The sequence below is a fragment of the Balaenoptera acutorostrata genome, chromosome 3 (assembly GCF_949987535.1).
Source record: "Balaenoptera acutorostrata chromosome 3, mBalAcu1.1, whole genome shotgun sequence".
NCBI lineage: Eukaryota > Metazoa > Chordata > Mammalia > Artiodactyla > Balaenopteridae > Balaenoptera > Balaenoptera acutorostrata.
Window position 1 is genome coordinate 85191516 of NC_080066.1, and position 20926 is coordinate 85212441.

At 39.2% G+C, this 20926-nt stretch overlaps 1 protein-coding gene across 4 annotated transcripts in view; it reads left to right on the forward strand.

The window, feature by feature from the left end:
* The first annotated feature begins 2803 nt into the window (after positions 1-2803).
* Positions 2804-20926, forward strand: part of DMXL2 (Dmx like 2) — a 158107-nt gene continuing 139984 nt past the window's right edge. For all 4 annotated transcript variants that reach the window (XM_057543197.1, XM_057543198.1, XM_028167484.2 and 1 more), the window contains exon 1: positions 2804-3449. In XM_057543197.1, the coding sequence (XP_057399180.1) occupies positions 3363-3449 (87 nt within the window). In that variant the 5' untranslated portion in view covers positions 2804-3362. The remainder of the gene's footprint in view (positions 3450-20926) is intronic.

The window sequence follows — 20926 nt, forward strand, 5'->3', positions numbered from 1 at the left end:
GTAGCTTCTATATCATATTCATTTTTTCCTGTTATTCAACATGTATTACTGTTTAGTAAAATATCTGCCTTTATGTATGAACATGATGTTGGAATTTCTTCAAATCTATTAATTTGTTGTATGTTTTGTTCCTTTTAAAACAACATTTTTTTTTAAAATTTATTTTTGGCTGTGTTGGGTCTTCGTTGCTGTGCGCGGGCTTTCTCTAGTTGTGGTGAGCAGAGGCTACTCTTTGTTGCGGTGGGTGGGCTTCTCATTGCAGTGGCTTCTCTTGTTGTGGAGCATGGACTCTAGGCACGTGGGCTCAGTAGTTTCGCGGCATGTGGGATCTTCCTGGCCCAGGGATCAAACCCGTGTCCCCTGCATTGGCAGGCAGATTCTTGACCACTGCGCCACAAGGGAAGTCCCCGTTCCTTCTTATAAGGGAATTTATTTAAATTTATTGTATCTAACTGCTTGCTTTATACCAGTTCTTACTGATACATGCTGTATATATAGGAATTACCCCAAATTTATTTGATACTGTGGCATGCTGTTTAGTTGCTAGTACCAAGATGCAGCACCAGTATTTGCCTTTATGGTACTTCATGCATAGTGTGGGGCTTCATTTTTTGTGTGTGCGTTTTGTTGTCTGCAATATTTTCACTATTTAAAAAAAACTGTGGCTTAGTACCTTTATTCATGGTTAGTAGTATACAATTAAATATACAGAACTTGTGATTTCCTAGAACCCAATATACTGTACATAGTATACTCCATTAACATGAGTATGTAATACTTCCTTCCACAAAACCACTGAAAATCATTTAAACACTTTCACACACACAAATAAATACATGTATACTAACAGGTTCTTTTTTACCCCATAAATTTTTCATGAAAAATTGGGTGGTCTTATTCACTTTAAAATCTTGTATGTCAGTACAAGTAAAGTACTATGATTCAGGCACCCAGGACACAGAGAAAATAAGATACTGATCCTGACTTGAAATATCTACAACTCTAGTAGAAGAAACAGACACAAACCCACACTTAGATTGCTATGTGATATGTGTGTTTCAAGAGGAAGAAGCCTTAAGGTGTTTGGGGCTAGACAAGAGAGGTTTTACTGAGTAAGTGACTTCTAAACTAAATTGTGGTTTGTCAGATCAACAAGGGCAAGGAGGGCATTTCAGACAGAACAAAGAGCAAAGACTGGGAAGATTAAGAGAACAAAGTATGCCTTGGAGACAGCAAATAGCTCTGTGGGGCTGAAGTGTAGTGGGTGTGAGGGAACAGTCTGAGATAAAACTGGAAGATTAGGCAGAAGCTGTAGGGAGTGGAGATTTTAAGCAGAGAAATTTTTCCCTTAAAAAGGTTTCTCAGGCCGCAGAGCTGTGGATGGATTGGAGAGCACAGAGTTGGAAGGCAGTCAAACCAGTTAGGAGGCTTTTAGGGTAATTACATGAGACATGATGAGGTCTAAATGAAGGTAAAGGGCAGTAGGGATGATGAAGGGCATGAACTAGGGACCTCGAAAAGGGATCCTTGGATATGGACAACAGAGAGAATGGGACTGAAATTGGCTCTGCGGTTTCTAGTTTGGGTGACTGGGGGAACAGTTATGCCACTAAATGAAAATGAAAATGTCCTAGGTCATTGGGAATTATCTTTGATTCCTTCTTCCACTCAGCAGATTACCAACTTCTGCCAGGTCTTTGCCTGCAATCTTCCCCACTCTTCTAAATATTCTTCACACTGATGCGGAGTCACCTTCCTAAAGCAGCTGAGTGTATACATTTCTGCTCAGAAGCATTTGATGGACGCCCCCCTCTCCCTCGGCCCGCCCCCCCCCCTCCCCACTGCACGGGGAATGAAATCTAAGCTTCTTAGTGGAGCATTCAAGCCTCTACATGCTCAGGCTGGCTACAAGCTACCTCTTGGCTGTATCCATCTCTTGTTAACTACCATTCCTTTTCTCACCCTATGTATCTTCAGCCTTAAACATTAATCTAATCCTTGTTCCTCTAACACATCCTGTCATTTCACACTTCTAAGCCTTAGCTCAGGCTATTTTCTCTATTTGAATGCAGCGTTTATATCAGCCTCTCCATAACACTTTACCCATCCCCTTAGTCAAAAGTATTCTTCCTCTTTTGTGGTGCATAGACTTCTGTGTCTCAATCCTAACACTTTTCGCGTTCTGCCTGTTTTTATAGATAGTTGTAACTTAGTCCCTTCTACTTCCTTGCCCCAGTGACTTAATCACACACAGTATAGGCTCAAAGCCCTGTGACGAATTGAACTGGAGCAGGGATCTGATCCTTGTATCAAAGGTTAGCAGTCTGGAAAAATCAGGCGATTCTGCGAGAATCCATGACATCGCGCATGAAAAAAGAGCCTAGAGGAGTCACTCATTCCAGGGGGCCCTTTCGCTGTCTAGAACAACCGTCACAAAAGGTGGGAACAAAATAATTTGCTGTTAGGAGAGTACGGCTTCTCTACACGGTTGCAAGATGTTTTTATTGTTTACATAAAGTAAAATATCTTATGCACTGTACTTGAAAAAAGCCCTAAGGGATCTAAGATTTCCCGAGGTGAATTTTCCGCTGACGGGTGTCCTCCTGAAGTCAACTGCACTGACCATCATGCAGTATACTTGGTAATGGATTAAAGACTCATCGAAGCCTACTGGCTGTGAGTCTCCGGAGTGGGACTGCGGCTTGGCCCGGAGCGACCTCCGCTCCGCCCTGCGGCCACCCCCGCGACCGCCCCCAGCGGCCTCAGTCTGGAGGCTCCAAGGGAATTCCCGCACCTCTGCGCGCGCAATCCCGGGACAAGGATCCGCGCGGCGCGCGCAATTGCCCTGGAAACCTCTGCGCGCGCACGCGCAAACGCGGGGCGGGGGAGGACTGAGCTAAGGGTTTAGCAGCGGAAGGAGGGGTTTATCCTTCCAGTCGACCGACGCTGCCCCGAGGGTGGACGCGCGCGCCGCCCATCTCCCTCGGGTGGAGCGTCCCTTCCAGCACGCGCCCGGCCGCGCGCTCCCCAGCCCCTCCCCCTCCGCTCCCCCCACTTCATAAGCACCCTTGCACTCCTCCCGCATTTGTGCGCCGGTGCAGCAGGCAGTGGGAGCATCCGGGCACTTCCGCAGCCGAGCGGCGATCCGGGAGGCGGCGGTGGCGGCGGCGGTGGTCGAGAAGCTCCCATGGCTGGGACCAGGCGGGGGGAAGGCAAAAGGGGGGCGAGGCCTTAAGCCCGAGCCGCGGCGGGGTGGGTCCCGAGGGAGGCGGAGCGGGAAGCGCTCTCGCGGGCGGAGGAGGGCCGGGAGCGGGGCTCGTTGAGTCTCTAGTGCGTTCGCCTGGCCAGCCGGGGCTCCGGAGATGCATCTGCATCAGGTCCTCACTGGAGCTGTCAACCCTGGAGACAACTGCTATTCCGTGGGCAGCGTCGAGGATGTCCCCTTCACGGTGAGCGGTGTCCGGGAGCCCAAGGGGGAGTGACCGCGGTCTCTACGCGGGGGCTAAGACCCCCTGTCCCCGGCCCACGGCTCCCCGGGAGGCTGCGACGTGTTGGTAGGCCCCACCCGAGTCCCCTTTGCACCCCAATTTAGCGGGGCGGGCCGTGGGACTGTGATTCCTGCGGCTGCTGTAGGAAATTGCCAGTCAGGGGAGAGGTTTAGGAATCCACCGCACTGTCCGCCCTCAGCAAACGGGCCCCGGGGGTGACTGCACCAGACGGTTCCTCTCCTAGGATGGCCCCGGGTCTGCGGTGGAGGAAGGTGAAACCTCTGAAAGCCTAGAGCGTCCGTTTCTCACCTGCGTCCGTTTCGCACCTGCTCTCGGCATGGAGGCGCAGAGACTCGGTCTTGTTTCATCTCGGAGCGTGGAGGCGATGCTGCGCCTGGCTCCCCCTGCCCGTTGTGGTAGGGCATTGAGGAGCCGCTGGAGCAGGTGGCTTTAAGCCCAGCCCTCCGTACCTCCTGATATGCAGAATCTTAATCCCAACAAGAAAATGGAAAAATTCATTCTCTGCCTCCGAGAAATTTAGAATGGAATAATTAGAGTGACAGTGGCCTGGAGAGCTCTTATTTATCACGAGATCACGATTTGGTAACCTCCCTAGATAATATTTTAATCCGTTTGCAAGGTAGGCTGGTTGGTTTGTTTTAAAGATAGCGCAATGTGAAAATTTTATGACAGTGTTTTTCCTGTTTGTGAGATTAAAGTGTATGTAAACGATAATGTGTTAGAACCTCTTAAAAATCTGGATGAAATAGACATGTTTCTCAAGGAGCTTGGATGGATTAATCCTTTTGAGAATGGAATGTTAGTATAGCCAATTCAAACCAAGCTCTAGAGCTTCATTTACCCACAGAGAGACTCCCATGGATTAACATGAGTTTCTTTTTTGTGTTAAATTTAGACATGGTCCTCCTCGGAAGGAACTGTAGACAATTAGACCTCGATTAAATAAACATTGTTATTAATAACCATTCTCCTTGATGAAATTGGAAATAGCATAATGGTATGCTTTTTAGACAAGGGAAACACTCTGATCTGATGTCTGCTTTCCAGTAGCATGTTTTTAAAGCTGCAGAAATAAGAAAAGCTCCTGCAAAACTGCAGAATCATTATGTAGCACAGTGCGTTCAGGAGCAGAATTTATCTATCATTGTGATACATTAGAAATAACCCCATAAGATTGCTTTTTGGCCATTTTAATTTTAAATGTAATCAACTTGGCTTTGTACCAGTTTAGAATGAACCCTTAAAAAATATAATTTGCCTGACTTATATTGTTAACACCTATCCCTATCAATGGTGTTATCTGTGTTTTGTGTACTTGTGACCTAAAAGATCCATATAGTGTTGAGCTTGGGCTTCAAGTGTGTAGACAATTTGGGGGGCATAGAGAGAAGAAATTTCCCTCTCCCCTAGTTGTGTATGTGGGGAGGAGGTTTCCCAGGGTTAGAAGAACAGGCTTTCTCCATCAAGAAATGAATCTGGAATCTTGGTTTATGGGTTATCTCCACACTATTATGGTCGTGGTAGTTTTCTGTTTCCATCTAAGGTAGAGTGATGTCTCATTGTGAGGCTGGTATATAAGGCTAAACAGGTTCAGGTGCAGCCTGGAAAAGCCAGTGCCAGAACCATTAGTGCTGCACAGGTGTGGTTATGCTGTAGGCCGCCCATGACCAGGTCCTTGGAATCATTTTCAAATCTTTTCCACCTCCCTCTTTCAACCTGTCACCAAATCTAGCTGACTCTCTGCAGTGACTACCAGATTTACCCCTTTTCATGTCCTTAGTTACCAGCTTATTTTAGAACCTTATTTGTATTACTTAATATTAAAAACTTCCAAACTGGTTTCCTGACATCTCTGATCACTTCAGTTCATCCTCCACACAGCTGCTGGTATAATAATCTTCAAATAGCGTTTCACCATATCATTCTTGGCTGAAGAATATGTAGTTGTTTCTAAGAGCTGTGGTGTGAAATTTAAATTTGTCAGAATTCTTCTGCCATCTTTGACTTTACATTTGATTATGTATACTCCTCATCTTGGCCCCTCTGCTGTAGACATATCAATCTTCTCACTCTAGCCTACATTTTTATGTTGCAACAAGAGAATCCTTGCTTTTTGTTTTCCCAAATAATGACTCAAAATTTACCAGGTTTAGGATGCCTGCCTGTGACACTGATTATTTTGGCCCTTTGGCATTTACACACCCATGTTGCACACCATCTCATTTTAATATCTTAGTTTTTTAAAAAATATTTATTTATTTATTTTGGTTGTGCCTGGTCTTAGTTGCGGCATGTGGGCTTCTTAGTTGCGGCATGTGAACTCTTAGTTGTGGCATGCATGTGGGATCTAGTTCCCCTACCGGGGATCGAACCCTGGCCCCCTGCATTGGGAGCATGGAGTGTTACCCACTGGACCACCAGGGAAGTCCCGATATCTTAGTTTTGAATGCACTGATCCAGTTATAATTTTGCCTTGAACTAGAAATGACCTTTTGGACTCTGAAGAACAGAGTTGCTTGAAAAAAATGAGAACAAGCTGTTTTCAAGTACTCAGGAATCAGCTAACAATTATTTCAATGCCTGTGTTAGTATAGTAAAAATGAAATTAAAAAAAAAGGTAAAACTCCTTTATGTAGAGCGTGCCGTTTGATTTGTATAGCAATCAGATGAAAAAACTTTAGTTCTGGGTCAGATGACTAGCAAGAGGACCAGCCGGGACTGGAATGGAGGTCTTGTGACTTCTCATCTGGTGGGCTTTTCTCTGTAGTATGTTTCTTTCCTGTCAGAGTTCTTGCTCTGAAGGGTGTGTCTATGTGGGGAAGGTCTAGACATGGCCAGTGTAGAAGGTAAGACTGTCTTGGAGCTAGCCAGTGGTAACCTGAGGACCTTTTCAAAATAGGGCAGATCATTTATTTCAGAGTCTATAAGCAAAGTTTTTGAAAAGGAATTGTTCTAAAAGAATTTTGAAGTGTTCATGACATTGTAATTGAAAAACAGTCTGTTATATATATATATTGCATTGTGCATGGGAGGTGGTGGGTGGTGGTGGTGTGATCGGTTGGGCAGTGAATGAATGCTTGGTTATGTTGTCAGGGCACGATCTCTACTGTGTTGACATGGTGATGCAGTTGGTAGTGGACAAACCCAGTGATGAGTACTTCTAGTGCTAGCACTTTTAGCGCTAGCATGTGATGGTTTTCACTTGTGTTTTGGCAGTTAGGAGTTTTTTAAAACACTCAATTGTAATTTTATAAATACACTTGTATAAGTATCACCTTTTGATCATTCTGTTCTTTTCAATGTAAGATCTAAGTTCTGGGAAATATTGTTATCCTGTAATAAGTCAGGTCCCAGGTAGTCCAAGGTTGATGTATGAGCTTTGTTGTAGTTTATTTTGCCATCGAGACATTTCCAACTACCTTCTTACAGGTAAGTGGATGTTTTAAGGCTTAATGCAACAGATAGTTTAAATTTCTCCTTATTTATGTTGTTTATTACTTTCTGAAAATAGTCCTTAGTTTTTTTTTATTTTACTTTTCTGTAAGCATTAGAATATTAATTAAAATAGTGATGGTACATGATGATTATTAATATAATTAAAGTATTTTTTTCACCTAAGGGGTACAGACTATATTTTCAGACATAAAGGGGCAGTTGATGTTACTCCATTCTGATATGAATTCAACACATTGATGAAAAAAGTTTACAAAAATTAGTAAGTCATTTCCACTTTCAGGGGGCTTATAATATACCGGCAGAGAGAAAAAAATGATGTACATAATTACAGTGTAAGTCAGATGAAAGAGATCACATGTAGTTGGGAAGATAAAAGATTTCATGGAAGATTGACACTTGGAAAGGCAGAGTAATATTAGGCATTTCTATATGGTAAGAACAACAAAAGCCAAGGAGTGGTGTGATATAAAGGATACATTATTGGGTGACTATTCCTTCACAAAAGTGATTAAAAAAACAAAACAAAACACAGGACTTAAAAAAAAACCCACAGGGCTTCTTTAATAAGTAGCGAATACTGTTAGAATTTTGAAAAATATGATTTGCAAACATTACCCTTAGCTTTTTAGGAAAATATATTTGTATTCTGACATTCTTGACTTTTGTTGTTTTTGTTTTTTCTAGTAGTGAATGAAAAAACATTTATTTAAAAGTTAGAAGATAATGTTATGTTACATGTTATATATGTCATATATTAACTCTTTTTTTGGGCATTTAGATATATTTTAATTCTACTGTAGCATAATAACATTCTAGTCCTAGAATTATGGCAACACCAAACTTTGAAAATAATCAGCTTGTTTATACATTTACAAATGTTTGTTGAACACATGGATGTCTGTGGCTCTGTGGAGTTAAAAAAAATAATAAAAAGAACAACAAAAAAATAGCCCGGATTTCAGGGAGTTTATTAAAAAAGTTTAGGAAACTGGTAATCTATCTACTAGGGGAGTTAAGACATATACTTAACCACAGCAGTTCAGCTGTGTGGTATTTTGAGGCACTTAAATTCTTGTGGGAATTCAGAAGGACTAAGAGATCACTTTTGGCCAGGGGAATTGGAGAGTTGGACAGAAAAATGCTTTTGTACTGGCTGGTTATCAATAGGTATAATGACTTTACCTATTGACATCCTATGCTGAGAATAAAGGGAAAGACAGAAGTGAAGAATTTAGAACGGGCTTGTTTCCCAAGAGAAATTGGCCCATTTATTCTTGGAGAGTAGCTTCTTGTTTATTTAAATTGATACCTTTTAGAGTGTGTGGCCTTGTGTTTGGTGTCAGCCTGTAGGTGAATATGAGGTTCTATAAGTTTTTACTTATGTCCCTAGGTAGATTGTTAATTAGCCTGCCTTCTAGAGTGAGAAGACTCCTAGCAGCTACCCTGAAACTCTGGTATAACCCCAAATAATGCCTCCTCAGAAATGGGAAGTCAGAGACCAACTACTTATATGACATTGGCCAAATCGCTGAAACTTTTTAGGTTTTTCATCTGTAAAATGAGGTTCTTAAATTAGGTTCTCTTTAACTGTTCAGACCTTGGATGGCATTTATACAGACCTCTCTAGAGATTTCCAAGGGGCAAAAGAGAAAATGGACCAGAAACATAAAGTGACTATGGTGAGGATATGGGTCTAGCGTCTCTGTGCCCCGCCACTTGTATGTATGTACAAGATTGTTGGTCAGACTTTACAGTCAGGGAGCCTGACTTCCTTTCTGGCTCAGGGATTAAGCCATGCAGAGCCTTTGTGAAGTAGTGGTTCTTCTTTGGGCTCACAGTTGAGAAGGAGGCTCTTGTTTATGATTGTGTCCTCAGTATCTGGTAGATGGTACTGTCAGAGTACAGTGTGGAGTGGGAGATGGGCCAGGGTGATGGTGTTCAGCCACCCACTAAATAGATTTACTCCTTTACTTTCTGTTCTTAGCTTTTTGAGTATTTGAAGGATGACTTTAGAAATTATCTAAAATATTGATACAAACGAACTTATTTGCAAAACAGATATAGACTCACAGACATAGAAAACAAACTTATGGTTATCAAAGGGGATAGTGGGGGTGGGGGGAGAAAAATGAGGAGTTTGGGATTAACATACACACGACTATATATAAAATAAGTAAACAACAAGGACCTGCTGTAGAGCACAGGGAACGATACTCAATATCGTATAATAACCTATAATGGAAAAGAACCTGAAAAAGAATATATACATACATATGTATAACTGAATCACTTTGCTGTACACTTGAAACTAACAACATTGTAAGTATGTAAATACTTCAATTAAAAGAAGAAATTATAATCAGTATCTTAATTTGGATCTTGAGAAACTTTTAGAACAAATCAGAGTCTCAGTATTTAATCATCAAAAAGAGTATAGGATGTTGGGTTACAGCCGTAATGGCGCAGTGGAAAAACAAGTCATGCCTGACCAATTTAATTTCCTTCAGTGATAGAAAGCAAGGCAGTGTTTAAAAGGGGATAATAATAGAGAATATCTGTAATTCAGATTCAGTAAGGCTCTTCTAGCTTGTGGCTTATTTTTTAAACAAGTTTGGAAACCAAATATTTTAATAGAAGTTTTAGGGTTTTCAATCTTTTTGAGTTTGTAGAATCCTTTTTCATTTTATTTTTGCTCTGGAACCCTAATTTATGATATAACAGGATAGGACTTGTTATTGAGGAAGCAGGGAAGCAGGTGCAACTTTCACAGGTGGTGTGACTATTTTCTTTCTCTTAGAGATAGCTCATGTAACCCTGGCACTTGACGTATAATATGTGAAACCAATTGGCTGTGCTTTTATTCTCATTTCATGATTGCTAAGGGCTCCTTTAATGCTCCCCTTTCCCTCCATCCTAAACACCTAAAAATATGGTTAGCTTATATCTCTTTGATGGAGAAGACACTAGGTATAAAGGGGTCACTGAATAGAACCAGACTCCTTTAAACACTACACGATAATTTGGTGGGGTGATTTGAAAGGCATAAATATCATCCTCTTAGATTATCATTGGAGATGTGTTCCTTTAGGGCTATTCCTCTAAAAATTGAGCCCACTCAGGAATAATATTTAATTTAATTTATACTAAGTCATGACGTTTTCCTCTTGTGATTTTAGAAGAAACCCAGGAAACCTGAAACTATATGGGCATTATGCAAGGGGGCATAGATTGGACCTCCCCTCCCCCAAAACATAAAAGTTTTGGCTTAGACTAAGTTCAAAGACACACATAGCTTATATGGTCACTGCATTTCAATAACAAAATGCTGACATTTTCCTAGGAGTAATGACTTCGGTTTTGTTATATGCTGGTACCTTCCTCATGTCTTCTCTGGCCTTGACTATATCTGTACTTAGGAGGATCTAATCAGAAGGAGATTCAAATTATTATCATGTACTCTAACCATAGCATCTTTTATATGGATGAATTGTCAGTGTTTCCAGGAAAGGCCAGTTCCTCCGTTGGTACCGATGATCTTAAATTGGGAGTGATTTTGTCCCCTGGGATGTTTGGCAGTGTCTGGAGACATTTTTGATTGTTGACAAGGTTGTAGGGAAGGACTAGCATCTAGTGGGCAGAGGCCAGAGATCCTGATAAACATCCTATTATGTGCAAGACAGCTCCCCACAATGAAGAATTACTCAGCCTAAAATGTCAATACTGCTGCAGTTGTGAGAAACCCCAATATCCCAGGTCCCATCCCCTCTTATCTACTCAGGGGCATTGCTCTAACAGTTTCTCCTTTTCTGTCCTGTAAAATTGCTTTTTCTTCCTCATTGAAATAGTTTCTTTACTTAGCTCTCCTGGTTGTCGTTTACTTCCCTTAAGTACTACTTCTTAGCCTGATTTCAGATTTCTGTATCCAGCTTTTCTTTGACATCTCCCTTTTGAATGTCTAATAGCTGTCTCATAACATTCTCTTCCTCCAGCCTTCTCTAAATCAGTAAATGGCTACCTTACCTTTTTTTTTTTTCCCCCAGTTCCCTTGGAATATTTCACTGTTTTCTTTCATTTACACCCCAGATCTAATGTTGGCAACTTCTGTTGGCTATACCTTCAAAATGCATCCAGAATCTGTCCACTTATCACCTGTGCTGCTACCACCCTGGTCCAGGACACCATCATCTCTTTCCAAGATTATGGCAATAGGCTCTTAGCAGGTCTCCTTGCCTTGTCTGCCTTTAGTCTTATACTTCTTCAGTTTATTTTCAACATAATAGTGGAATGATCCTGTTACTGTATAAATCAGATCTTATTAGTCTCTCATTCAGAACTTTCAAATGACTTCTTTTTTCACTCAGAGAAAAGACCTGAGTACCTTCAATACCCTTTACTGCTATTTCATTAGCACCTAGAACAAAAATTTATTGGGTACAAAATAGTACCCAATAAATTAATAAATGGAAAGGGTGCTTAGTGTAATATTCAACATCCTTAGAGTAAATATGGTGACCACTTTTATAAGGCTGTTTTTTACAGTACTTTTTGATATAGGTCAATGGCATTAGGCCATATTTAGATAAATGAATTTTATAGGATGGGGACAAGGAGAGCTAAGAGAATACAATCCAGGTATAAAGCTTTGCTGGTCTGGTTTAATCTAAGGATGCATATTAATGTATTGAGAGGAATTGACAGATTATGTGCCTATTAAGCAGTTCTAAAATTTTCACAATTTTGCTTTTGAACGACTTTAATAATACAGAAAAAATTAGAGATTAACCTAATACCTGGACTGTAGAGATTTTTTATTTTAAGAGTTACAGGTTTTAAAAAATAGCTGAGCTGGGCCTGGAATTGAAAATTGAGGAGCCTGACAAAGACATGATTGAGGTGGTTGCCCCACCTGGGGGTAAACTGAACTCAGCCAAAGGAGTATTCTTGATTAGAAGCAAGATTTTCTTTAGAAAGTATTTTAAGTATGTTGGGAATTCCCCGGTGGTCCAGTGGTTAGGACTCCGTGCTTTCACTGCTGAGGATGAGGGTGCAATCCCTGGTCGGGGAAAGCTGTGGGGCGCGGCCAAAAAAAAAGGAAGAATATGCTAATACATAGACAAATGGAACATTTAAACATGGCTATCATTTTATGCTGGAAAAGTTTTCTATAATCAAAAGCCCAATTTGGCCATTAAAACCAAAAAGCAAACAAAAACTATAAAGAACTCAATTTTTTGTTTTAACATTATTAATGTAATATCTACATTGTGAAAAACTCATAATTCAAACAATGTTGAAATATAGAAAGCAAAAAGGAAAGTTTCCTTTTCCTAGTAGAATTTTGTTTAGCCTAACTTTCTGGTCATCCTTGATTCAAAAAATATTTGAGCGCCTAGGCATTGTACATACCCTCTAAGGCAAACCAGCTATTAAATATGCACTGTTGTACACTGTCGGTGTATGTTGTTTTAAGCTATAAACTAGTTAAATTGGTAAAGTAGTTGAACAATAGCCCTTCTTTCTGGCAGTATTTAATAGTGCCAGTTGCATGTGGTTGATATATAGAAACGACAATTTTTTTTGAAATGGAAGGATTAATATCCATCTTGTATGTTAAATTGGTATATGAAATGAAATGTTTTACGGTTTAGATCTAGTATAGGCATTTCAGATCTAGGAATTAAAGGATTTAATCAAAGCTACACAGCAGACCCTGTGGCAGCATTAAGACTGGAACCAATAAACAAATGGGACCTAATTAAGCTTAAAAGCTTTTGCACAGCAAAGGAAATCATCAACAAAATGAAAAGACATCCTCTGGAATGGAAAATATTTGCAAATGATATGACTGACAAGGGGATAATTTCCAAAATATATAGGTTAAAAAAAAATATCAAAAAAACAAACAACCCGATAAAAAAAAAAACGGGCAGAAGACCTGAATAGACTTTTTTTTCCAAAGAAGACATACAGATGGCTAACAGGCACATAAAAAAATGCTCAACATTGATAATTATCAGAGAAATGCACATCAAAACAACAAGATATCACCTCACACCTGTCAGAATGGCTATCATCAAAAAGTCTACAAATACATGTTGGAGAGTATGTAGAGAAAAGGGAACCCTTGTACACTGTTGGTAGGAATGTAAATGGTGATGCAGCCACTATGGAAAACAGTATGGAGGTTCCTCAAAAAACTAAAAATAGAGCTACCATATGATCCAGTAGTTCCACTTCTGAGTATATATCCAGAAAAAATGAGAACACTAAGTTGAAAAGACACCTGCACCCCAATGTTTATAGCAGCACTATTTATAATAGCTAAGATACGGAAGCAACCCAGGTGTCCATCAACAGATGAATGGATAAAGAAGATGTGATACATATATACACAATGGAATAGTACTCAACCATAAAAAAGAATGAAATTCTGCCATTTGTAGCAATGTGGATGGACCTAGAGAATACTATGCTTAGTGAAATAAGTCAGAAAAAGACAAATACTGTATATCACTTATATGTGGAATCTAAAAATTAATGTAAACAAATGATATGCAAAACAGAAACAGACTCAGATATAGAAAACAAACTAGTGGTTACCAAAGGGGAGAGGGAAGGAAGGAGGGAGGGAGGGGCAAATTAGAAGAATGGGATTAAGAGATACAAAGTACTATATATAAAATAGGTAAGCAACAAGTATATATTGTAAAACACAGGGAATCATAGCTATTATCTTGTAATAACTTTTAGTGGCATATAACCTATAATTATAGATTATACTCCATTAAAATACTGAATCACAGTGCTCTACACCTGAAACTAACATAATATTGTAAATCAACTATACTTCAATGAGAGAGAAAAAACAAAGACCGGAACCTGAGGCTCCAAGTTCTTTTTTCTCCCCTTAAAATTTAAAAAGTAACACATGCCCTTGTAGATAGTTTGAAAAATGTAGAACAAAGATAAAATCATTTGTAATTGTACAATCCAGAGATAACCCCTCTTACCATTTTGGTAAAGTGGACAGAGGCCTCATGGAGGAGGCTTATTTGATCTCAGAATGCTTATCTGTATTTTTTTCCTGAATGAGTTTTGGGTAGTTAGTTTTGTAAGAATTTATTCTTTTGTGTAGATATTCAAATTTATTAATTTAAAATTGTTCACAGCGACCTCTTACTATCTTTTTAAGGTTTGCAGCATCTGTTATATTGCTTCTTTTCTCTTTACTATCATTAGTTATTTGTGGCTCCTCTTTTCCTTCAGTAGAGGTTTATCAACCTAATTAATCTTTTAAAATAACCCACTTCTAACTTTACTAGTTCTTTCTGTTATATATTTATTTTCTATTTCATTAACTCTTATTCTTGATTTATTATTTCCTTCTTTCTGCTTTATTTGGATTAGTTTTGCTGTTTTCTTCTTAATTTGTTGAGATAAACATTCCAGCCTCTTTTTCTAATATATACATTTAAGAATGTATTATATTCTTAAGACTTACATTACCTGCATACCACAAAGCTATTTTTAATTTATTTTTATTTATTAAAAATTTTTTAAAAATTGAAGTACAGTTGATTTATAGTGTTTCAGGTATACAGCAAAGTGATTCAGTTATACATATATGTATATTCTTTTTCAGATTCTTTTCCATCATAGGTTATTACAAGATACTGAATATAGTTCCCTATGCTATAGAGTAGGTCCTTTTTGTTTATTTTATATGTTAATTCAAAATTCCTACTTCATCCCTGCCTCCCCTTCCCCCTTTGGTAACCATAAGTTTGTTTTCTGTGTCTGTGAGTCTATTTCTGTTTTGTATATAAGTTCATTTGTATCTTTTTTTTTTTTTTAGATTCCACATATAAGTGATATCATGTGATATTTGTGTTTCTCTCTCTGCCTTACATCACTTAGTATGATAATCTCTAGGTCCATTCATGTTGCTGCAAATGGCATTATTTCATTCTGTTTTTTATGGCTGAGTAATATTCCATTGTGTGTGTGTCTGCTCTCTAATTGTGGTGTGCGGGCTCTAGAGCGTGCAGGCTTAGTTGCCCCACGGCATGTGGGATCCTAGTTCCCCGACCAGGGATCGAACCAGTGTCCCCTGCATTGGAAGGCGGATTCTTAACCACAGGGCCACCGGGGAAGTCCCTTTTGTGTTTCATTCTTGAAAGACATTTTTGCTTAGGTTGCATAGGTTGAGGATGGCAGTATTTTCAGCATCTTGAAGATATCACTCCTTTATCTTCTTGCCTCCACTGTTTGTGTTGAGAAGTCAGCTGCCAGCTTGTTGATTCTTTAGAAGTTGTATTTTAATTTTTTTCCCTCTAGCTGCTTGTAAGGTTTTTCTTGTCTTTCTGGTGTTTTACTGTGTTGTGTCTAGGTGTCCTTTTTTTTTTTTTTTTTTAATCCTGTTTGGGACTTTTGAAATTTTTGAATCTGTGAGTTGATGTATTTCATCAAATCTGGAAAATTTTCAGCTAATAGCTCTTCAAATATTGTCTCTGCCCCATTGACCTCATGAGACTAATATATTAAATATATTAGGACTTCCCTGGTGGCGCAGTGGTTGAGAATCCGCCTGCCAATGCAGGGGACACAGGTTCGAGCCCTGGTCCGGGAAGATCCCACATTGCTACGGAATAACTAAGCCCATGCACCACAACTACTGAGCCCCCACACCACAATTACTGAAGCCCACATGCCCTAGAGCCTGCGTGCTGCAACTACTGAAGCCTGCGGGCCTAGAGCCCGTGCTGTACAACAAGAGAAGCACTGCAATGAGAAGCCCATGCACCACAACGAAGAGTAGCCCTTGCTCGCAGCAACGAAGACCCAATGCAACCAAAAAAAAAAAAAAAATATATATATATATATTAGACCTTTTCCCTTTAGTTCTATGTCTAAAACCCTCTCTACTGTATTTTCTTTTCATCCTTTTTAGAATTCTAATTGGTTTTTTCTAATCCATTTGCTAATCCTTTCTTTGTTTGTTTGTTTGGCTGCTTCGGGTCTTAGTTGCTCTTAGTTGTGGCACTCAGGATCTTCGTTGAGGCATGTGGGATCTTTCGTAGCGACTCAGGGCTTCTCTAGTTGTGGCCTGTGGGTTTTCTCTCTTTAGTTGTGGCACGTGGGCTCCAGAGTGTGTAGGCTTTGTAGTTTGCAGCATGCAGGCTCTCTAGCTGAGGCTCAGTAGTTGTGGCACTGGGGCTTAGTTGCCCCAACGCATGTGGGATCTTAGTTTCCCAACCAGGGATTGAACCCATGTTCCCTGCATTGGAAGGCAGATTCTTTACCACTGGACCACCAGGGAAGTCCTGCTAATCCTATCTTAAGTCATGTCTAATTTGCTCTATTGTACTTACTGCACTGACTAGTCCTACATTTTGTTTTGTTTTGTGTATGCCCTTTATAAGATTGAAAAAATGTCCTTATATTCCTTTTTTGCTGGAAGTTTTTATCATGAAGTCATCTTGAATATTGTCAAATGTTTTATTTTCATTGATATGGTCATGTGATTTTTTTTCTTCTTTAAACTGTTAGTGTGGTAGATTACATTGATTGATTTTTTGCAAATAAAATCAGCCTTGGTATAAGCCCCACTTGGTTATGGTGTGTATTATCCTTTTTATATAGGACTAGATTTGATTTGCTAATATTCTGTTGAGTGTTTTTGCATCTATGTTCATTCTTGATCCATCGTCTTTTCCCCTCATATTGGTTTTGTTTGGTTTTGGTATAATTGTAATGCTGGTTTCATAAAATGAGTTTGAAAGTATTCCTTCCTTTTCTATTTTCTGTCACGGATCAGGTAGAATTGGTGTCATTTTGTAAATTTTAGTAGGATTTTCCAGTGAAATCATCTGGGTGTTGACTTTTCTGTTTCAGAAGGTCTTTTTTAAAGAAATTGAACTGTAGTTGATTTACAATATTAGTTTCAGTTGTACAGAATTTTAGGGTTTTATCTACGCATTCAATTTCTTTAACAATTAAAGGACTATTAAGGTAACGTATTTCATTTTGGGTGTGTTTTTGTAGTTTCTGGTTTTGGAGGAATTAGTCTTTTTTTTTTCTATTTCACTGTCATGTTTATGTGTATAAAGTTGTTTATAGTATTTTATTATCTTTTTAATGTTTGCAAGATTAGTACTGGTATATTCTTTTATTCTTTTTTATTTTTTAAAATAAAAAAAATTTTTTTAAAGTTATCTTTTTATTTTTCATTAATTAATTTATTTTTGGCTGCGTTGGGTCTTTGTTGCTACACACGGGCTTTCTCTAGTTGCGGTGAGCGGGGACTACTCTTTGTTGCAGCACACGGGCTTCTCATTGCTGTGGCTTCTCTTGTTGCAGAGCTCAGGCTCTAGGCGCGTGGGTTTCAGTAGTTGTGGTGCGCATGCTCAGTAGTTGTGGCTCGCAGGCTCTAGAGCACAGGCTCAGTTGTGGCGCACGGGCTTAGTTGCTCCTCGGCATGTGGGATCTTCCTGAACCAGGGCTTGGACCCATGTCCCCTGCATTGGCAGATGGATTCTTAACCACCATGCCACCAGGGAAGTCCCAATTTTTCTTTTTTCTTTGGTGTTGGTAATTTATGTCTTTTCTCTTTCTGTGTGTCTTTCTAGAGGTTTATAAGTTTTATTGAACTTTTTCAAAGAACCAGATTTTTATTTTGTTCACATTGTATATTGTTTTCCTGTTGTCACTTTGATTTCTCCTTTTATCTTTATTATTTCATGACTTCTGCATGCTTTGAATTTGTTTTTCTCTTCTTTTTCTAATTGATTAATATGGAAGCTTAGATTACTGATCTGAGGGTATTCATACTTCTATGGCATTTTTATAGTAGTCACTTTAACGTGTTTGTGTGTTAATTTCAAAATCCGTGTCTGTTGATTGTCTTTTCCCATGTGAGTTGAGATTTTCTTAGCTCTTTGTATGCTCAGTAATTTTGCATTGTTACCTGGACTGTTTAAAATATTGTGTTATGAAACTCTAGGTCTTGTGTAAAGTCTATGGAGGATGTTGATATTTTGTTTTAGCAGGCAATCAGTTTATTTGGGTTCACGCCAAAAGTTCTGACCAGCCTTCTATAGGTTGTAGTTTCAGTGTGAGTTCCATTTTCAAAGGCCTTGCAGTGCTAGTTGGATATAACCTGTGTACATGCCACAGGTGGCCAATATAAGACCTGGGCAGTGGTATCTCCTGTAGTTCAGATCTCAAAGGTGTTTATTCTGCTGTGTTAGGTATGATCTGTGCATGTGCTGCCAGGGGATGCGCCCAGCAGTTTATAAAAAAGTTTATTGGGTTGTTCTTCCGAGCTCTTCCCTTTTTGTGATTTCTGTGGTACTTTCTGTTTTGCTAGGGCTCCCCTTGGTGGTTCTCTGGCTGGAAAGTTGAGACTTTAGTTAACCCTGCTCTGTGCTTCCTGTGACTGTATTTGTGTTCAGTGCCAAGCAGCAGTAGGACAGAGAAAGAAAAAAAGCAACTGGGATTTCCCCCACTCTCTTGGGATCATAGCTCTTTATATTGGAGCTCTGGGATTGCTTGGGGGCTGGGATGTGAGAAAATGGAGAAAAGAAAAGAAAAAAAAGGATAAATGGGGAATTTTCTCTCCCTCTCTTTGAAAATTAAGAGTCTCTCTTCCTACTTTTTGAACCAAAAATAAATGGCTTCTCCTGGAGGTCTTTTTTTGTGTGTGTTTTGGTTTCGTCCTAAGTTTAAACTCTCTGCTAATACAGTGGATTTCAAATTCTGCTCTTACTTCGTTCATCTACTACCATTTACTTTTCAGAGTTTTAAAATATTTGTTCCATGCATTCTGTCCATGTTTTATGGCTGCATTCAGTGGGAGAGACATATTGTTATTCTTACTTGGAACCAAAGCTATGATACCATTTTTCATATCATCAAAAAATATCAAGGACCAGCAATAAGTCTAATAATACATGTAGAAGATTTCTGTGGGCAGAATTAATAAAACTTTATTGAGAAACCTAAATAAAGGGAGATAAATACCATGTTTATGGACTAGTATAAAGATATCAGTTCTTTCCAAGCTAATTTATAGCTTTGATGTGTTCCCAGTCAAAAACTTAAAGAGGATTTGTGCAATTTGACAGAATGATGCTAAATTTTATGGAAAGAGATAGGGCCAAGAATAGATAAGGCTATCTTGAAGAACACTAAGATGAGAGGACTTCTACCAGCTGAAGACTTGTAGAAGCTGTAGTCATTAAGGTAGTGTGGTGGTGGCCTAAGAACAAATATACCAAAGTAACAAAACAGAGCACCAGAAACAGACTCACACATTTATTGATGCCTGAATTTTTTTTTTTTTTGGCCACACTGCATGGCATGTGGGATCTCAGTTCCCTGATCAAGCCTCGAACCCATGCCCCCTGCAGTGGAAGCACAGTCTTAACCACTGGACTGCCAGGGAAGTCCCACCTGATGCTTGATTTATGTCAAAGATGACATGGTAGAATAGTATAGAATGGTTGATCTTCTTAATCATTAGTGCTGGGACATTTTCTTATTTATATAGGAAAGAAATGAAACTTGGCCTCTAGCTCACCCCATACACAAAAATTAACTCCAGGTAGATTACAGATCTAGGTGTGAAAGAACAATAAAGATTTTAGAAGACAGTATAGAAAATTTATTCATGACCTTCAGGTTGCAAAATATTTCTTAAACAAAACACCAAATATACCACAATTATAGATAAATAATTTATGATGTGAATCAGGTTTCTCATAATTGAAGAAGTGGAATATGGAATGTAGGAAGGCTAGAATGAATCCTGTGGTGGATATAATCAGACCAGAGACATCTGTGTGACTTCATATGTATGTGTGTATATCCATATATGTATATGTTATGTGTTTATAATGTGTGAGTCTGTTTGTGTATATATATATATATTTAGAGAGTGAGAAAGGGAGAGAGCAATGATGTATAGGTATAGAGGTGTATAGATATGGTGGGGATGTATGCATGTCCTGGATGTCATTGCTTTTAAACCTTTCAATGGAGAGTTGAAACTGTATGTGGATGTCTACATACACACACACATATGCATGTGTGTTCAAGTGCACGCACACACACGTCTGTTTCCTAGTTGGTCAGCTGAGAGGGCCTGGACACAGTTGGTACTCCAGTAGCAGAAACATAACTGGCATCAAGATCTTGTTTTCTAAATACCATTCTCCACTAAAAAGAAACAGCATTCCTTGGAGAAATAGCTGATTCTAGGTTGGATGATAAGCCTAGATAAGCCTGGAATCTCTTATGCCAGAAAGTAAGGAATTGTTAAAGAATGACGAGAACATGTCAAAAGAAGACAGGGCTAGCTTGAAGGGTTCCTACTGGCCAAGTCTGGGACAGTTGGAATATGAAAATAAGTGATAGTAGTGGATTATCACCCTTTGAATGAGGTAAGAACTCATGATCTTTAATATAAAAAGTACAAAAATCAATAAGAAAACTCAGGGGGAGGGATAAATTAGGAGTTTGGGATTAATATATACACACTACTATATATAAAACAGATAAACAGCAGGGTCCTACTATATATAGCATAGGGAACTATAGTCAATATCTTGTAATAAACTTTAATGGAAAAGAATATGAAAAAGAATATATATATGTATAACTGAATCACTTTGCTGTACACCAGAAACTAACACAACATTGTAAATCAACTACACTTCAACTATACTTCAGTTAAAAAAAAATAAGAGGGGACTTCCCTGGTGGCCTAGTGGTTAGAACTCTGTGCTCTCACTGCCCAGGGCCTAGGTTTGATCCCTGGTCGGGGAACTAGCATCCCACAAGCTGCATGGCAAGGCCAAAAAACAAAAAAAAGAAGAAAATTATCATTTGGCAGCCATCATAGTAATAACTGATTAGGCAAGAATCATCCAATGGATGCTAATATTAGTGGGTACAAGTTT